The 20839-nt window shown below is 39.9% G+C and overlaps 1 protein-coding gene across 5 annotated transcripts in view; it reads right to left on the bottom strand.

Annotated features, from left to right (window-relative positions):
- Positions 1 to 20839, bottom strand: part of PLCH1 (phospholipase C eta 1) — an 80009-nt gene that overhangs the window by 34965 nt on the left and 24205 nt on the right. For 3 of the 5 annotated variants that reach the window (XM_061452688.1, XM_061452690.1, XM_061452691.1), the window contains exons 3-5: positions 6837 to 6983; positions 5563 to 5806; positions 2379 to 2508 (exon numbers count right to left, since the gene is read on the bottom strand). In XM_061452688.1, coding sequence (XP_061308672.1) covers positions 2379 to 2508; positions 5563 to 5806; positions 6837 to 6983 — 521 coding nt within the window. Of the gene's footprint in view, positions 1 to 2378; positions 2509 to 5562; positions 5807 to 6836; positions 6984 to 18624; positions 19135 to 20839 lie in introns of those variants that run through there. The other 2 variants (XM_061452689.1, XM_061452693.1) reach the window with 2 other exon arrangements.

Here is a 20839-nt window from a genome sequence, read left to right as displayed (position 1 = left end):
TTATATGGTAATCCAAACTACAACACACTCAGCCCCCTGTCAGCACTCTGTAGAGGGGACAAGTCTGCAGCAGCAATAAGATACCACATATGCCAAATAGCCTGAGTCTTGATGGCAGGTTTTGTTTATCCTCAGAGGTACAAAGAGAAGAAAACAGTACTTAAAGCATGTTAATACAAGCTTTTCACTGTGAACATCTGCCTAAGAGGATTTCTTTGGACTTTCAAAACAAACAATATATTCTGGAGAACTGCTGTCAAACTTCACGTAGGTCTCCACAAAAAACAAACTTCATGGAAACTCAACTCTTGCCAAGTTTGAGGCCATAAGTAGATAACGGAGACAAAATGAAATAAATGTTTAGAAGTATGCTATTTTTCCCATGAATAATGCACTTCATTCATAGCTGTATATAGGGTGTTTTTTTCTCTGTAGTTGTTATAAACCCCATTGCCATTCTCAAATCATATTCTGTTAGAAGTGGTGTTTTCTTCTGTTCAGATCAGAAGACCTTCTGTGCAGAGAGCCCTTTTAACACTGACTTTGCTTTGAACCTATGGTCTTGCATCTACAGCTGTGCACCAAACACAAGTTTTTCTCCAGATGGAGGACATATTCATCCTGCTATCATTTCTTCCTTCACAAGAATGCTCTTCCAATTGGTGTCCAACCTCACTTTTTCTACAGAAGAAGAGCAGACACAATGAACACATCTCTGACCTGGCTTGCTTTCCAAGGATCCGGTTCTACTTTCCCCTTCACATAAAATACTCCACTTAACTTTGAAGCACGTCTTAGAACAGGAAACCATCTTTACTCTTAGTAAGTTCACACAGCTGAAGTAGCAGCCCCATACTCTATTCCCAGGTGCAGGGTGCCCAGCCATTCCCATGGACCACAGGTGTTCCTCCAGGCCAGGTGCTGTTTGTGCCATGTCCAAACTGTAATGCTAAGTCACATAAACAGTACCACCTGAGCAGATTAAGTGCAAGAACAGGGCAGAGTAGCTAGATACAGGGGCAAGGATTTGTCCCACCATTATTCTGCTACTCCCTTTATCCTGCATTAAGTCCTGGAAGTCCATAGAACTGCTGGCACAAAGCACTGCTTGTGCGGTAAGACCTCTAGGATTGAGCCCTGAATGACTAACAATAAACAAACTTTCAACGCTACTTTTCTACTCGACCTTAATAACTTTAACCATGTCTGTGAAGTCTAGGACATTAACTCGGGTATATGCTGGCAGCAAGTGCAGCAAAATGAAAGTAAATAAAGCATTTCATTTTTAATCAAAAGTTGCCTCTGATTATACAAAAGCTAATGGTTTCTAGAGTGCCCTAGCACTCATTCCTAGACAGTTTAACAGTGCAGACAGAACTACGTTATTTTTCCTCTCAGTACATGGCTTCACAACTCCCTCTCCTGTAGCAGTTCACAGTATCAGCAAAACCTGAGGATCTCAGGGAGCTGCATTTCATTACACCTTATTAGTTCTAATGCCATCTGAGCTATAAACTCAGATCACAAAGTAAGCCGAGAAGAAAATAATTCCCAGCTATCTGATGCTGAGTTGGATTTTGAAGCATTTTATACCTACTACATATCTTAAATGATATTTACCGTTTGTGGGAACAAGTACAACCTGAATTCATTACTGCAACACAGCCCCACCATTTTCCACACTTCTAAAGTCATTGGGGAGTAACTTGAAAACTCCATAGATGTATCTCTAATGTGGGGTTTATGACAGAAAACCAAATTACTTCTGACTATAGAAGATTCTTTAATTTTCCCATGTTTTACAGCAAGCCAACTTCTGGCTGCTACTGTTTCTGAAGAGTTAAGAAAAAAATATTCTGTTCTTCATTACGTCCTTGGCTTATCTTTTATCTATTTCTATCAGTAAATACTAGGGCTGGTGGAAAATGGTAACTGCTTTCAGACAGAAGTAAAAAAATTGATTCTGGCTAACTAAGAGGAAGCTTTTTTTTAAAAAAAAAAACCCAAACAAATTACTGTCATAAAGCTAGTTTCTATTAAATAATTTTTCATAAAGGAAATGAAAAAGTATTTCAATAGAAACAGAGTAACTTCATTGTCCATCAATGCCAGCATAGAACAATTCAGTTCAGAGATGAAAACAATCATGCATCTGAAAAAGTAATATTAATAAATTGTCTTCTGTGTGGCTCACATTATTAAAACAATGTTCTGATGCATCCTTGTCTACAAAAAGGTTGAGGCCCAAAGAAAGTCTGGGGTGCTGGAAAGGACAGAGTTTAAAGCCGCAACTTGCAAATCCTATTCTGGATCTGTCCAGAAACAGACCATAACTGGCACTATCTTACCACAGCAAAACTGTGTTAGAGACTACCAACCTGAAACATCTGCCGGACCTTCCTGCGGGGCAGGTTAACATTTAGTTTATGCATCAGCTGGTGGATCTCTTCAATGTTCAGCAGACCATCTCCATTCTTGTCAGCCTCCTCAAAGGTTTGTTTGACCCAGCTACAAATGTGTCAAGGAAAGGCACAAGAGTGAAATTTCCTCATGCATACGGAGACAAAGCAGTTAAGAGGTAAGGGACAAGACTCAGATTCAGGAGAACAAGTCTCTGCCCCAAATCTTCTGGGCAGGGAAGTAATCCTTAGCAGAGAACCTTAACAACTTCCAGGGAGAAAAACTTGGGCATTATTCAATTCAGTCTTCACAAACAAGTCTTCCTCAAGTCAGTGCTTCCAAGTAGAACATTTGCATTAAGACTTCCCACAGCCTGCATTATTGTTATCATAGGTACACTGTGAAATAAAGTTATTGCTGGCAAAGATCTGGTGCTATCTACATTGTTCTCCACACACTCGTGCCAAATCAAAGCATTTTTACTACTGTACACCCTGTGGTACAATTTGCTATTGCACCTCCTGCTTGGTGCAACTAAAACAGTTATATTTGAGGGCTGGTGATTTTGTGACTCAACTCTAAGGAATCAAGCTCAATAGCCATCTGTATCAGGGATGATGTTAATCTAGTGTAAGAGGATAGAATAAGGAAGACTCTGTTAAACCAGCCAAAGTACATGATTATCGGCCTCTGGTTTCCATCAGAACCTCATTAAAAATTAACTATTCTTGTTTTTCCATGCTCTCTCCTTCAAGACTGTCACACAGTTCTTTCACCTGTATCTGTATAACTCTTCCATCTCTGGACAAGTTCTTTGTCCACCACTTTATCTCCAACACCTCTGTCCTCACCTTGTGTTACACTTCCAGAGGGCATCAGAACTGTAAGTGGCACAGAGAAAATGGATAGCGCCCATACATTCACTTTTTCTCCCCTCACAAAGGCAAAATGGCATCAAATAAAGTCAACAGCTGTCAAATTCAGAAAACAAGAGGTGATTCTTCACGCAGCATAGAGCTCGTTTTTAACATAACCTTTATTGGGATGTTCTGCAGGTTTACATGGGTTTGAGCCGACACTAAACCAGTTTTTCTCTCCCCCTCTCCCTGCCCTGCTACAATTTCATTCAAAAGCTTATAACTGGTACTGGTTTGGACTATTATTTACAGGTTCACAATACCAGCCCCTTCACAATCTCATTTCTGCTACTAACTTCTCTGAGAACACACTCTAAGTTTTCAAAGACTGTTCAGCTTGCTCCAACATCATCTTCCACTTCTCCCTCCCTTCTGCTTGAATTCCTCCACTTTCTAACCAGTACCTTGTACCCCCTCTTTGCACATATATCCCTTTGCAGCTTTTGCCAGGTCCTTATGCTAGGTGGAACTGGTACAGGGTCATTCTGTCTGCAGTCTCTCAGCTGCCCCTTTTGATACCACAAATGAGACTTCAAGTGATGTTTCATCAGTAGAGGACATGCAGCTTGGAAAAGTTGTGGATAAATACAGCAAACTAAGTATGTGTGCAACAGCGTATGCAATATAACCCCCAAATGGACCTGTGCCTATCTTGTAACAGAATTAAACACTGGAAATAGGAATTAAAAATACCTGATGTATATTCTTCAGAAGGAATATTTACAAGTGATCACTGTAGATTTACATGTGGCAGAAGAGACAGGTTACAATTTTAGTCAAAATGGGCTTTGTTGTTTATTGGTTTGTTGTTCTGGGTTTTTTGGAGGTGAGGTTTTGGTTTAGTGGGAAGAGTGTTCTTTGTATTTAACACAGAATGAATCATAGAATAGTTTGGTTTGTAAGGGACCTTAAATATCATGCAGTTCTAACTCTCCTGCCACAAGCAGGGACACTTTCCACTAGACTAGGTTGCTCAAAGCCTGGTCCAACCTGGCCTAAAATACTAGTCAACACTGTTGTGAAAGCAAGCACATCAAAGAAATATTCAATGGACATGATCTTTATAAGACGTTCATTTTGGTTGCTAGGTTACAACAAACATTTAAGGAGCTTTAAAGATTTGTGCTCCTGACAATCAATGGAGGCTGAGAAGTAGACACATATCTGACATACACTGACCAGGAGAAACAGAGATGACAAGGAATTACAAGTCAGTTTACTTGAAGACTCCTAAAAACACTGAGTTTCACTTGTGCAGAAGCTAACGAATTCAAGTTTTCAATTGACAGTATCTTGAAGACAGTGTCTTCTAATGGACTTTGCAATTTGCAGCAGAAGAATAAAAACACAGAAGATGACAGAAATCCTGAAATCATGCTGAGATTATGTCATGGTTCAAGTACAGTCAGTAACCCACGCAGCCTGCTCTCTCACTCCCCCACTTTCTCCCCCCACCCTGCTCCCGGAGGAACGGGGAGGAGAATCGAAAGAATGTAACTCCCAGGGGTTGAGATAAGAGCAGTCCAGTAACTAAGGTATAACACAAACCACTACTACTACCACCAATAATAATAATGATAAGGGGAATAACAAGGGAAGAGAATACAATACCACCTGTCAATACCCAGCCTGACCAAGCAGTGAACTAGCCCTGCCGGGTAACTCTCAGTTACATCCTGGGCATGACGTGCTGTGGTATGGAATATCTCTTTGGCTAGTTTGGGTCAGGTGTCCTGTCTCTGCTTCCTCCCAGCTTCCTCTCCTCCCTGGCAGAGCATGAGACTCAGAAAGTCCTTGGTCAGACTAAACATTTGAGCAGTAACTAAAAACATCGGTGTTATCAGCATGGTTCCCAGGCCAAAAGTCAAAAACACAGCACTGCACCAGCTACTAAGAAGGAGAAAAAATGACTGCTACTGCTGAACCCAGGATAGGTTAGTATTTACTGCGATAATTAGAAATGACTGTTTTGACTCTTCAACAAGAATTTCACTAACAAAATGCAAGACTATCCCCTGACTTCATTGCAGCTTAATGCAATCCCTAAGGCACAGCTGATGTTTTATTGCACAGGTAAGTGTCCATGTCAAACCCATTACTCAAGCTTTCATTACAATCAACGGTAAGGTTTTTGATCACATAACAGCAGGTAAAAGGACACCCTAAGCTGAAGTCACTAAAACACAAAAAATACAAGCCAGAAACACTGAATCAGAAGATGGAGCTCGGGCTCATAAAAGGATACTGATCATGTGTTCTCTGTCGCTTAGCAAGTGAGTCCTCATCACTTATTCCAGCCATCAAATATTTCAGTCCTGTGATCCAGGTGCGAGCTTCCTCTGGGTTAGATGTAATCAGATCCAGTGACTCCATGTGGCTGCCATGGTAAATGGTAAAGCAACAGCTCGGGTCAAAGTTCCCCTCTGCATGGCGGTGGAAAATTTCAGACTGCCGGCCTTCAGTGACTTTGTAAATAGAATCAATGACAACTGTTGGGAAAAGGGAAAACAGAAATTGGCATGCTTGGATATCCACACAACCTCTTTCTGGTTTTAGCAATTCTGAATTATTCAGGCAAAATGTCATTAAACATTTGTTAATGTTACATTGTCATATCCCAAAGTGCTTTTTGTTTTCTAGGTTTGTCCAAGCCACATGTACAGTGCATCTGCCTTGAAGGCATGCCAGCGCATGTACAGGCAGGTTACAGCAGAGCTCTGAGTGCTCCTTGCTACATCAGAGGACTGCAGGCTACTCAAAGGGGAGCACAAGAAGACAGATACCAAATGTCTTCCATCAATGAGTGAAACACTGCATAGCTCCAAAGGGACTCCTCCTATCACAGCTGTACTCTCTAGAGCAGGAAGACAGGGATACCATGGCACAGTGATGGATAACATGGTTCCCAGTGCCATACCATGAAACAGCTATGCTGTTCAACACAACAGCTCTTAGCCACCACTCACTGAACCAAAAGCATCAACTGTCACTGTCTGTAGCCTACCCAATTGCTTGCTTTTAATCTCAAGCCTCCTTGACAGTCCTGTGAACTAGTTATTTTATTCAATAAGCCACTAATTTCAAATTCCAATTTAAAACAGTGCAGCAGAAACAGTTTCAATACAAAATAATGCTACACATTGACTTCAAGATTTAATATCTAAAGAAAATTATCAGTTAAGATTAAGAAACCTCAATCTAAACTTTTCTAGATTCTGTACTTAAACCACCTGTGATGTATATATTTAAAATAGTTCCCTGCAGTTATATTCAGTTTGCTCATAATTCATATAGAGGTATGGAAAATGTTGACATCAGACTGAACTACACTGCCTTCCTTTCATAATCCTGAACTTTTAGTAGGTGGTTAAACTCTACCCACACTCTTGAAAATCTTCATGTAAGAATAACATCACATTTGAAACAAGCATCAAAAAGCATTTATTTAATCAATCCCTCTGTAGTTCACATTCTAATACTGAACTGCCCCAGAAATTAAAAGGAATATTAGAAGTTTACTTTTTGCCTTTTCGCTTTTTCTGGATGGTCTCCATCGAATGCAGGTTCTGTGCTCATCCAGGTAGAAGAGACGAACTAGTCCTTTGGTTCCACTCTTCAGCTTAACCATCTGAGTCCCAGATTGCATAACACTCATGCATCTTTCAACTGTGTAACAGACAGAATAAATTCAACTAAATGGCCATCTAATTCCTCTAGTAAAATGACTTACTGGCTTTCCAACATCTGCCAAGCATATCACATTTTCGATTTGCACCTTTAATGACAGAAACTAGTCACTGCTGTATGAGACATATTATTTCTTCTTCAGTAGCTTCTCCATATAGGGAAAAAAATAAATAAAATCAAAAATAATCTGTCAAAACACTTTCACAACAAAGGAGGCAAAGAAAACTTTACCATGTATTGAAGCTAAATAAGTTAAAGTTGTTCAATACTTACCTCACTTAATTATTTTCTATTATTACACACACTACTGTAATTTTAAACCCCAGTACTCTGCAAATTTCAGATGGTGAGATTATCACTCAAACTCCCATTCCTCTGGGTCTGCTAATCTTTTAGCCTATATCTTGTGCTTTTGACACTGTTAGAATTGATAACAGATTTATAAATACACAATCCCTCCTCCCTACCACACACATTTACACCCTCTCCATCCTGCTACTAAGTTTCAAGCACATACTGTGATGACTTCCTTTAATCATCCCACCCAGGATGATAGGGCTTTGTTTCTCTATGTTTTGACCAAAATATACCCATCTCTTCCATTTCATCTCACATCTTCCCTCCTACAGTTTTCCAAACAGTAGGATCAAGATAACATTTCCTCTTGATCCATGCTCTTAAGTTACGGTCTCATATCCATTCACAGCCTCTCCTCACTTGATATCACTCCACATTCACCTCTCAGATGATTTGTTTACACTCTGGCTGGCTCCCAAACACTATCTGTGTCTGTCTTTACTTCTTATCACCCTTCTGCTCTCTATTATTTCTCTCCAATACTCCTCTTGGTATCACAACAAAGACCAAGACACCCTCTCACTCCTCTCTGTCAGAACCAGGATTTATTTTCTAAGCTCCTGACAACTCCTTAACTCCCACAGCAAGTGGCACATCCAGCAGTGGACTCAGACCCAGCTGAAACCCAACAGTGCTCTCGTACACCAAAACACATTGTGATCGCCCTTCTCAGTTAACCTCCACAGCAGATATATGGCCAGAGCATGCCTTCCAGCAGTCACACAACTCTGAGGCTATCAGTGAAAGAAAATAAGCCTGATGCTCCTTCTGAAGCGTCTCTGGGTCAGATGCAGTCAGAACAGCATCCCAAACATTAGTCAAATATGGGACAAACAGCCATGGTTGCTGGACCAGCTTCCCCTGGCTCCCTCACACAAAGGGAGATGGCAAGCCAAGCTCCACATCACATAAACTGCATCAGAAGCAGTTTTTACCGAGTTGTTTTTCCTGAAGGAAAGAGAGGACTCAGGTTGAGCTAAACAGAACTAAAGTGTTCTGAAAGCATCAGATGCATGAGTGCAGTAAATTTGTCCTTTATATGTCCATAAATATATGTCCTTCCCTGAATATACATAATATACACGAAATGAAAATGTGGCTTTGGAAGTTCTTTAAGATGAGCCAGGAAAGTACATAGATCAAGCCAGAAATAGATGTTGTGCAATATCCACACACTGACTGTGGCAGTTTTAACCTGTACCTATCTGAAGATGCACAAAATAACAGGAAGACAAGCCTTTACACTACAAGAGATGGAATATTCAGAACCTTGAAGAAAGATTAACTGAAGCAAAACTAAACCTCTAAAACTTATTACATATGTACATACACGCACACCTTCTCTTGGCAAACTGAGCTTTTCATTTTGGAACTGAGTTTAGATCAAGTTTGCCTTGGATTCATGCTTAACATACAATAATTGTCCTCCAGCACAGGAATAAGGTTCTCCACAAAAAAAAGTTGTACCAGTGTGTGCGTGGATATGCAAATCTGTACCGCTGCATTAGCCTGGCATACAAACTTCAGACACGTTCTTATTTCACTATTAAAAGTATCAACACCATTAGAGCGATCAATTGCAACAGTGTTTTATCTAAGGAAGAGGTTTAGCAACAAGCTATTCAACAAAAAGTGTGCTTATTTGCACCCAAGGCTATCAGTTATTATTAGAAGTCTTACAAAAAACCTAATTCTTACATAAGTCTTTATTTTTATTAGCTCAGTTATCATAGGAAAAAAAAACAACCAACAACAATCTGGCTTCACTAAAGATGCTGAAGACAGATAACAAACAGCAGAAGAAAGAGGTCTACATTTCTTTACTGTAAGAAAAGCAGAAAATGGGCCACACAGATAATTACAGCCAACAAAGCCATGGGGAGAAAAGAAAAAACAAAAAACCCACAAACCAAAACCTCTTCACTGTTTCAATTGCCTAATAATTTCTGTATCACATTTGTAACTGTTATAGATGCATTTCACATACACACTTGCAGATAGACTTCTGAATCAAAGTTAGAGGGAACAGATTTTAAAACACTTTTTTTCAAAGTGGAAGAAATCCAGTTCCTGCCAAATATCTCAACATTCTCCATTTTTTGGATGCCACCTGCAAAGAAGCCCACTGCCCAAATAAGCACCATCTTTTCTGCTTGAAATTTTCCATCAGAAAATATCATCCAAATGCAAACATTTAAAGAAGAATAGTAAACATGTAAGAGAGTTCATCACATTGTCCCTACTGTGTAGGTGTTAATAACAGAAACAATCCACTTCTAAAGAAAGGACTAGGGTAATGGAACTGCCACACCATTCATAGGCCCATTGGATTTCAACTCTGCAAACCATTTACAAAATATAGTCCTCCCCTTAAAGCTATTTATAAAATATAAGTACACAAAGAAAAAAAACTCCTGTTCAAATCTATTCCTAATATGCTAATTTCAGTCTCTGGCCAGACATTCATAAAAGAGAGACCACCGCACGTTAGCATCTGAATAAAGTGAAGGCAGTTCAGAATAAAGCTCCAGAACAGCAATTCAAGAATGCTTTCACTAAGGAATAGGAAAACTCACTTCAGAAAAACATTTAATTGTCTAGCTAAATCATGAATACTAAGTAAGTGAAGCAGCTCCTCGATGCAGAAGTTTGAGAAAACAAGACATATAATGATCTCCATTAAATGGTGGGTTGTTTTTTTTTTACACAAGGACTAGCTATGCATTTTTTGCCTGAAGTCTGAAAATTAATTTAGTGAAACTAGAATACAATATAGTTTATATATTACAAGAACAAAGCAAGTTAATCTGGAAATACAAAATTATTAAGCTTATGCATTGTTTATTTAAAGCTTTACCTTCAAATGAAAAAAAATAAAAATCTGAAAACTAGTAATTTCTCTTTCCAGATTTATGCAAACTTATTCTTGATAGTCTAAATTCATCCAGACATCCTGTAGTTTAATGGATTTTAATAATATTAAAAAAGTCTATTTTTTCCTTCCAAATAACCATTTAGAGCTAAACAGACCTGAGTTCAAAAAGCGTTTTCCGATTTCTAGTTCAAACAATGATAACTATTCCTAGTAGTACACACATCTCCTCTGCAGAAGGAGCTGCTTCTCTAACAGTAAGCCAAATACAAACCCATCTGTGCCAGCTGGACTTTTTCTGAAGTGGCCACACTCCCCAGCACATGGCAGACCTCTGAAGCCAGGAGGAAAGCCATCCAAGCTCCTGGAAAGTCCAGATGTTACTTGAAATCTTGCACGTTAGGCAGATTCTATTTATTCTACCTGACAGCACAGCTCCTTGCTGCTGAATAAATCGAGCTGCTGCCTGGGAACACTAAGCTGGAACTCTGACCACTAACCATACGTGGTCTTATGTTCAAAAAGCACTCTAATCTGCCACAAATCAGTCAATGCTACTGTCCATCCAGCTCTGCTCTAATCTATCCCGATATGTAATCGGGTCTTTAATAACCAGCGAATAGCTTAGCACTGCACCCTGCAAGAATCTCTCACAGAAAGTTACAGCTCTGTTCACAGGTTTAACAGTCATGACCTGTTATTCAAGGGTTTGCAATTAACTTGGTTTAATTCTCAACAGTCATAGTTATGACTTATACATCTGCTTGCTGCTGTGTTTCACTACAAAGCCCTAAGGTGTGCAGAACCCTTTAGATGGAAAATATTTAGGGAATTAAAACATTACACCTGGCACCACTTTCAGTAAAACAGAAATGCACTTTACTATACAGGGCACATCACATCAGTGAAACAAATATCCACTCCCCATAGAACATGTTATCCAAGATTAAATAAATACGCGGGTCACTGTGCAATTGGAGCCAACAGGCAGGCACCATGCAGGAGAGGCACTGGCACCCAAGGGATGCTGGCTGGGATGCAGCTGGGATATTTGGCATGTACCAGCTGCCCCATCGCCCACACGTGACAGCCAACACTGCACGCCGTTTTCTGGGTTATCCCAACTCCACTGCTTTTATGGACTTAATGTTACAGCTGTCTGACAAAACAAAAAGATTAAATAAGGTATAAAGAGCATTACCAAACAATGAGAAGTATAATTATGAAAGAGGATGAGCCACGTTTCTAAACTATATGCAGTAACCGCATAAAGCCAACATTAAGCTTGAGGAAATAAAAGAAAGCCATAAAACGCAGAAGTTACTTTTTCAACTGCAACATCAGCTCTTCTCCCCCCACTTTCAGGTGTTTTTGTTTCACTGTACACTTTGCAGATACATTGTTTGCTCTCTCTTCCGAGAGGGAAGAGCCAAAAGACCCTCCGGTACTACCAAACACTATTCCCACCCACACAATTGCCAGGACTTCTGCAGACAGCTCCTGTGATTCACTGGACGCAGCATCCCAAGAGGTTCAACATAAGGTAACTGCTCTTACACTACAGAAACCATGGTTTATCTTAGTTGTTATTCTCTTCAGTTTTCAGATTTAACACACCCCCCCCACACACAAATTCCAGAAACTGAACTCTAAATGGGGCTGTTACAAAAAGTGTGTGGTTAGTAGTTAACAAAGGAGTCTCAGCATGCTTCCACCACTGTAGTCATGTACTTGGATCCAGTTTGGAATCCATTTTTACTGACACTGATGCACATTCCCAGAAGCAGGCATTGAAGAAGTATATATATTAAAAAAAAAAAAAACACAAAAAACAAAAAACCCAAACAAACAAAAAAAACCAACAAAAAAAAAAACAAAACAACCCAAAACCCACACACACTCCTGAGCTAGAGAACAGTATGAAATTAAACTGTCAGGATTCAAGTAGTGAAGATACTCTGGATGAAATCACCAAACCAAAACAGGCAACCAAAAAAAAAAACACCACCACCACCAAAAAAATCCCCAAACTCCCCCACAAAAACAAAAAAAAAAACCAAAAAAAACCCAAAACCAATAGAACAAAAAAAAAACCAACCAAAACCCCAGCAACAAACTACCAAACCCCCAGTATTCTCAGTTGTCTGAATTCTTCTCATCACCCTTTTTTGCATCATTTATTAATCATATGAAAGTTGTAAGTTTGCCTTTACACTAATGCCATTAAAGCCATTTCCTCCCTACCTCCATTCCCCAGCAAGCACATTTTATCTAAATCCCATAGAACAGCACTAATATCCAGCAGACCACGCAGCTTACCACTAATGTCATCAAATTGTTGATTGCTGTTTTATTACGTAATGGGCAAAAAGCCCAGGAGAACAGAGACCACAGGTCTGGGGGAATCCATGGCAGCCCCAGTCAGGACCATTTTTAATAGCCACACGTCATATTTTATGCCAGATTGTAATTTGATTTGCAGCAACTCTTTCAACCTGATGGAATTTTACATTAAGCTTCTTAGAGTGGATTGAATCATAATCTCTGTGAAGTCTATGGACATGAGATGGACAATCTCTCACACTTCTGCAAATCTCAAAATCCTCAAGGAAGTTACACAAAACCAGCAGAGATGTCAAAGGCTGATGTTAGTCCTTGCAAGGCCCAGCTGAAAAAACATGCAGGTATTTCATTTCAGCCCTCAAGAAGGTAGAGAATCAAAACAAATAGTCCAGCCAAACACAAACTCTGACACTCAAAACAATTGCGAATGAATGAAAATCATAAAATCTGAAAACCGACTTACACTTGTAAATTCACTAAATAATATGCAAACAAGAGGGGTGATGCTTAAGAACAAGGCTCTTCAGAAATAGGCTGCAGCAAAGCTGTTCAAGAGCTCTTGCGCCACTGCAACGCATGTCTGAGGACTGTAAGTTTTCCATTCCTTGAATTACTCCTTTCTCAACACTGAAAACACACAACCATGTAACCACAGACACGGCCAACTGCCAAAACACATCCTCACATCAATAGAGTGAACAAAGAACGTATATTTATTAAGCAAATACAGCTGACAAGTTTGCACATCCTAATCCCTACTATTGCATGAGGACTCCTGAAGCAGGGAGGGCACAGCAATTGATAATGACACCATAGAGCAAATGGAAGCAGCAGCAGAAAGGACGAAATGGAGAAGGACAGTTTCTACAACACCTGCCAACAAGGAGGATGAGTGGACAGGTCTGTACATACATATTGCTGTGGTAGCCAAAGTAGTACAGTTCAGGACAAGCAAAGGGCAGAGGCACATTTGGCTTCTCGGGCAGCACCTTCACTCCACTGTAACCATTCACATGGAATATAAGACATTGTTCTAGGGTCATCTCTCCAAAGGAAACCCTAGGGTCGCCTTTCAACTAGGCAAGCGTTTGCTCAGTTCCCAGAAAAAAACAGCATTAACTCACTCTGAGTAGCTCAGCTGAGTCACCTGTGTATGCTCCCCAGCAGCACTAAGACATGAGCTTCTCCTTTGAGGCCACACAGCAACTGATAAAGAAGTCTGAAAGGCACCCCTGAAGCTGTGCCTCTGGATACAGAGATCAGAGTTCAAAACAGTAAAATCTTTCTTTTCCAGAATCCCAGAATGTCTGCCCTCTAAAAATCAATAAGTACATAAAGTAGGATCATATGACCGATAACCAACTATGTCTTTTTCTAAGCCTGCCTTTGCTGTACAGCACTGAATGTCATCACTGTTCCTCAATACTACCCAGGTCTTCAATGAAATACATTTCCCACTGCAACATACTGAGCTGGGTCAGATCCCCTCCCTTCTGCCCCAGAAATATGCTATTCTTTTATATTTCCCTCCCCTCAACTTCTCCAACAAAACAAAAGAATAAAACCCTCACGAGAACACCCTTCATAAAGCTTGCTTCTGTCCCCACACAGAAGACGTGCAGAGGATAAACTGTCTCAGCTTCAGTGCAAACAATGAATTCTAATGTCTACAAATTTATCAGCAAATAGCAATGTCACAGCAATTTTGGCACCTGTACAGCATCACATCCTGGTCAGGGGAATAAAACACCGGGCACAAGAGCAGCTAGCTGTATGAAGTAGGATGAAGTGGGTGGAAAAGGATCCAGTCCCCAGGACCTGGAGCCCACTCATCATGATGGGTTGCGACAGTGGTTGGACTGGTGGAAGCATTGCTTCCCCTTCGGCTGCCAAATAATGCCAAATAAATCCACATCTGGGGCTTGGTAAGAATAGGAGGTAGAAAAAAGAAACAGAATAGAAATGAAGGTAGAGTTAATAAACCTTTAGAAGTAATGAAGACTACAGCATAACTGATTATATGAAATAATTTATTCAAATGCCTCAGAAAGCAATTTTGCTAAAGAAACATGTGGATTCTATTCTCAGATTACCTCAGTGCAAGCCACTCACAACAGTAAGTCGTCTGTGGACAAACAATGACTTGAGTCTCAAACACCAAAGTAATTTTATTGACAAAAATAATCATGTTTTGTGCATCTATTTGTGCACAAGTCTCATGCTGATCAATGTTTCTACCAGTAATGTGAAAATGCCTCCAAACCAGTTACTGTTACATTGCTGAGGACAGCAATAATCTGACCTAGAACAGGTAAACTTCCTCACCTGCAGGTTTGGGTTTTTTTTAGTATCAGTCAGAACCCAATTGAAACACAGAGAATTACAGAATCAGTTAGGTTGGAAAAGACCTCTAAGATCATCAAGTCCAACTGTTACCCTACACTGCCAAGACCACCACTAAACCTTGTCACTGAGGCCCTCATCATCTTCATGGTTTTTGCACACTTCCAGTGACGATGATTCCACCACTTCCCTAGCATCCTGTTCCAATACCTGATCACCCTCTCAGTGAATAAATTTTTCTTAATATCCAATCTAAACCTCCCTTGGTGCAGCTTTTTTCTGTCACTTCCGTCACTTGTATAAAAAAAGACAGCTTATGGTTTCCCATGACTTTAATGTTAGTCATCCAAGAAGCACACATACCAGCACAAAATGCTGCCTGTATACTAACAGGCTGCCCTTTAAGACATGAACTTCTTAAGGGACTACTTCAAAATTCATGGTAAAGAGGAAAAATAAGCACACATATTTCCCCTTGTAGGTAAGCTCAGTGCTGGCATCTGGCCATCATCAAAGCAATGAAAGAGTTACTTTAACAGTTCTAAATTTTGCCCTATACTTTCAGAAAGGCACAGTTCTCCAGCAAATTCTAAGAACCTTATCAGTATCACAAGATGATGGTGTCCTGTAGATTTATTGAAACAGGAGCTTATTTAATTCACAAGCACAGAAAACACAAAACAAACAAACAAACAAAAAAACGGAACACAAAGTATATACCAAGCATACAGAAGCAGATTACACACCTTTCACTCAGCCATCAGCATTCAGTATCCAACTCCAGCATCCTATGAAACTTCAGTGGTGCCACAGAAGGACTTGGCACTCCACACTGCACACCACAGAGACGCTCTTTTTAGGCTGGCAGGTGAGGCGTTTCACTTCACACAGGGTAACATCATCAGAACATACCAAACAACCCAGAGGCTTTGAACCATATGCATATGTTACTTTACTGCAAGTGCACATAATACTGTGATAGATTTAAGACATTAGTGGGATTAAATTTATGGAAGACCTAATTTCTTCACAGGAGGAGGCTAATGCCTTCGATATCCACTGTGTATGCCATTCTGAGGTAATTTATTTATATATCACTTACTATTCTAGTGTCTATACTTAATACTTGGTTTACAAGCTGTGCTGGGTTCAGCAGTAGCAGTCATGTTTCTCCTTCTTGGTAGCTGGTGCAGTGCAGTGTTTTGACTTTCCGCGCTAAGGCCGGCATCAATACGGTGAGCCACAGGGAGCTGAGGCACACCAGGTTGACTAAGGAGGGGTGAACCGGCCCAGGCCGAAAGTCAAAACACTGCACTGCATCAGCTACCAAGAAGGAGAAACATGACTGCTACTGCTGAACCCAGGACACAAGCACTTGGTCAGATGCAACGAAGGATACAAGAGTCCCAAAGAAGCACTAATAATGACGTTAAAAAAGGCTGCTGCAATAGTCTGTCAATGAAATACAATGCAGTTCTCTGCTTAGCTGTACCAGCTGCAACCCTAGTGCTCTGCTAAAGCAGTAACAACAAGGTAACTACCAAGTACTATGACCCCATTAGCCAAAGATACAGACCCATGAACAAGGGAAGTCCATACCGCTCCTCCTGTGCCATGCCCATTAATGTCCCACTGCTGATACCCCTTATTGCACATGCACATTTCCTGTTCACAGTGGTTAGAAGTCGCATATGAACTCACAGCCAAGCTACTCGCAGGTGCAGAGCTACTGCTTCCTGCAAGTGCTTATTGAAGAGCAAATCAGACACCCAGCCAGCAACAGCACACACAGAACCTGTATGTTCAGCTATCCCCTTATACAGGTGCTGTACGTCATACAAGCACTCTTATTGTGCCTAAATTGTGCAAGGGGTGTGATCCTGCTGTTATCAGCATCAGTGATCACCAGCCTGAGCAAGAGAAGATGAAGTAATCTGCCTTCTTCCAACATTCAAGCACATGAATATATTCATGCCTACGAAATGCACTGTCCACAGTCTGTGCTTGCCTGGTGCTGTGGGCACCCCAGTCGCCCAACCATGACCCCACATGCACTGCTGCAACACCACCAAAGCAGCCGAACCTGAATGCAAGGGATACCAAGTCACATGGTGTTGCACTTGCTGCTGCTGCATCCTTTAACCACCTCCAGCAGGCAGAGAAACGGTAGTGCTGCTAACTGGAAAAGATCAACAGAAATTTGGCAGTTGCTATTATATCTGCCTAAGAAAAAGGTACTGACTAAAAAATGACCTCAGACAGATTTTCACCATCAGCTGAGTACTTTGGTATGAAACCTGCTTATCTACACATACACACACATTTACATGAGCTTCAAAACTTAAACCTGATGCTTTTCTTCCAAGACTGCTCAAAAAACACCCCCTTCAAATAAGCTAGCTCTTGTAAATTATTGAATGGGGACATATCCATTACCTTCTGCATCTCAGATGGAGTAACACCTGGTCTCCTTTACCTAACCATATGCATCAAAGCTTAATGTAGAGTTTTGTGTAACCAAAACCTCTAAAATAAAAACACAGCATTTGGAACTGTAGCATACAGTTCCTTCCCTGAGAGGATATACAAATCACTGACCTTTTCTTTAAAAATATATCAATTTCTTGTACAACAGCTGTGTCTATTTCCAGTAATTTTCTCTAGTTAAAAAAAAAAATTTGTCAAATAAAATAATCCATGCTAAATAAATATTAATTAAAAAAATCAGTATATATTAATCGCCAACACTGCCCTTAATCCTTTTTAACATGTTTCATAGTGGGCAAAATGATATTTCAAATACAATCCATGACTTTTGGTGGTTTTATTTTAGATTAGTTTGGTTTCAACTTATTGATAATATTGTTAGCAAATGTCTTCTGAACTACCCCATTCTGGCAAGCCAGCTCTCTGCTAAATGTATTTTGTAAATTGTGTTGTTTTCTCTTTAAAAGCATATAATCCAACATGATTAAGGATAAGAAAAATACAAAAATAAATTTTATCCCTCATGATTTTTCCACAGCACTACAGCCTCCACTTAAGATGCTTAAGCCAATTACCACTTTCCATCCAGCAATGACTTAAATTGAACAAAGTCAGAAATTGTAAACTACAAGTTACTGGAGAAAGTTATTCAAGATGCCTTCCTGTTTTGTACCATCCTCCTGCAATTCTTGAAAAGACACATCTTTACCACCCAATGCTATTTGATTAAAATTTTACACATCCTTTGCAGGTGTGTTATACTATTTGTAAGTGCTACTAGGGCAAAAACCCCAACAACTAGCCACAGAAACTCTTTTCCATAGAAAGCTATGCCACAACAAAATGACCAAGAGATGAAAATGTCAAGATTATATATATTTTTCTCTACACACAGATACGTTTTTAATAATTTAAGGTAACACACAAGTGCAGTACGTCCATGTCATAGCAGCATCTCACATACAATACATATTATGTTTTCATGGACAAATATACTTTCAAGTCAATACAAAAATTCCAAGTTTTCCTTTTAAATATTCAGGAATATATATATATATATATATATATATATATATGCACATATTTTTCATACTAACAATGTCCACATATTGTATGTGACTCACCAGCCATAAGGGTAAAGTTACCTGATTTTTCTATAGCACTTCCAGAAATGTTACAAGCTCTTCCTAGAGTAATTCCAAACTCAAACATCCTTACCTTTTTCTGGACTTAAATTTTTATATACCTCAAGGTCTGCCATTAAATTTGTAACTCATGCATTATTGGCAAGTGGAATGGAAATTCTCACTGCAGGAAAGGCTCAATTTAGTCTTCATGTCTCCACAGCTAAAACATTTGGAAAGCAGTCCTTAGAAGCACAGGAGAACACTGCCAGCACTGCTCTTTACAAGAAATGATGAAACCTTCATGATCCATAAAACCAGGAAAGGACAAATCCAGAGACAATACTAGGCAACTTTCTTCAAAACCGAAAAGCACAGTCTGAGAAGGATGCTGCTCTATGCTGCTGCTGCTGCAGGAACGCAGAAGCAGCGACTACTTTTGGTATGAGACATGCATACATAGCACAGCGATTAAGATGCTCCAGGCAGTAAGTGTGCGCAACGCCTGGGAAGAGCAGCTCTATATAGGCAAGTGTGAGGAAATCCTGCTTGCATCTAGGAAAGCTGGTCAGGAAAGGATTACCATACTTCAAGTAAAAAGTGGGAGAATGACACCAGCTGAATGCAGAAGAGAAATGACCCTTGTTCCAAGAAAAGTCTCAGCATCTGCAGCCATGGGATTCTGCGAGGCAGGACAGAATCCCTGTGGACTGCACTTCTTCCCCCTAGATTTGTGCCCCCCTCCTGTCTCTGTCACTAACTTGATAGGGAACAGTCATTGTGCAGAATCAAGGCAATTAGAGCACAAAGCATGCAAATGTTCAGTCTCTGCATCACTGAGTATTTGATTTCGTAAGAACAAGTAGTCAGTCTCCTGTGAGATGCTGAGCGCTAACTCTTCCAAGAGCTATAAAAAAAAATTACCATACTACCGGCTAAATACCAGGCTTGTTTAAACTAACTCAAATCAATAGGTTTATAGTCAGGGTGGAACAATGGGAAGAAACATTCAGACTTGCATAAACTGCACTTACTTATGACAGAGCCCAAGGGGGCAGAGGGCTGGAAAGCATAGCAAGAATAAAGCAGGCTCCATACATAATGCTTCACATCTTTGATTTATTGCATTTCCTAATTGTTTTACTATTCAGCTGCCTTTTTACAGAGTGACATTTACATCAGAACACCAAAGAAATCCCCAGTTGTATTCTCAAAGATTGTAACAGTAATAAAAAAGGACAGAATTTGCCTAGCACATGCTAGGAGAAAGTTACATAATAGACAGCGTGACTGAGAAAACAAAACAAAACCAAAAAAAGCCCACAGTTCTACATGCCTGTAGAACTTGCATAAGATGGGAGACAAGATACAAGTGGAGCCGACATGTTTTACTTGCTGAGATATCATTACTTCTTAGCTGCTGCTAAGACAAATTGTAAGACTTCCCACAGTCACCACGTCACAATAGATCACAGCACACTGCAATATGTGTGTGTACTATATCTAACAAACCTATAAAATGAAACAATGTACCAAACCCACTGAAGGATCATTCTTATCTGCACTCAAAGCTCACACTCCTAATCACACTTTCAGGACACAGCAGAAGTCATGCTCTGTGGAAAGAGGTGTCACTCATCTCAGTTATAACAAGGGAAATGAAACAGCTGCATCATTACCCCACCACTGGTTCACACCTCAGTTCACAAGATTAATGGATGAAGTCCTCACTCTGAAGCCTCTAGACAGTTATCAATACATTTACATTCAAATGAATTGATGTGCTGAAGTTGCAATTCAACAACAAAATCTAAACTATCACCAGTCTATAGTTTAATTATTGATAGATCAGATTGCACTTGACAATGTGTTAAATGCAAATTACTCCATAGTCCTATCCTTCTGTTAATTATGAAAGGAGCTATACACAACCATCTTTAAAAAAGCTACTCTGTAAGAAACCTTGCTCAATAATTAATACATTCCTTATTATTTTGTCTTCAAAATAAAGTTCCTTTTAAAACAGCCCAAAGACTTCTATATAATTCAGGAGACATGCAAACTGATATGAAGATAATTGTAGGCTTATTCAACTTACACCCCCCAAAAAACTCACCATGACAACTCTTCACTGACAAGCCAGGTTTTGCATCTGATTTCTGGCCCTGTCAGAGTCAGATCTGAAAATGGTGTGTCCCCAAAGACACTCTACATGAGTTTGACTGTCTGCAAGGGGAGAAGTCAAAAGACAAATAGTTCACTTTATTCCATCTGATGCTGTACCTACATCTTATTGCAGCCATGGCTGG

The sequence above is a fragment of the Pezoporus flaviventris genome, unplaced genomic scaffold (genome assembly GCF_033815535.1).
Source record: "Pezoporus flaviventris isolate CSIRO_AGI_PZ_B2104156 unplaced genomic scaffold, CSIRO_AGI_Pfla_v1 ptg000013l, whole genome shotgun sequence".
NCBI classification, from domain to species: domain Eukaryota; kingdom Metazoa; phylum Chordata; class Aves; order Psittaciformes; family Psittacidae; genus Pezoporus; species Pezoporus flaviventris.
Note: the sequence above shows the minus strand (reverse complement) of the source record. Positions and strands in the feature narration are given on the sequence as shown.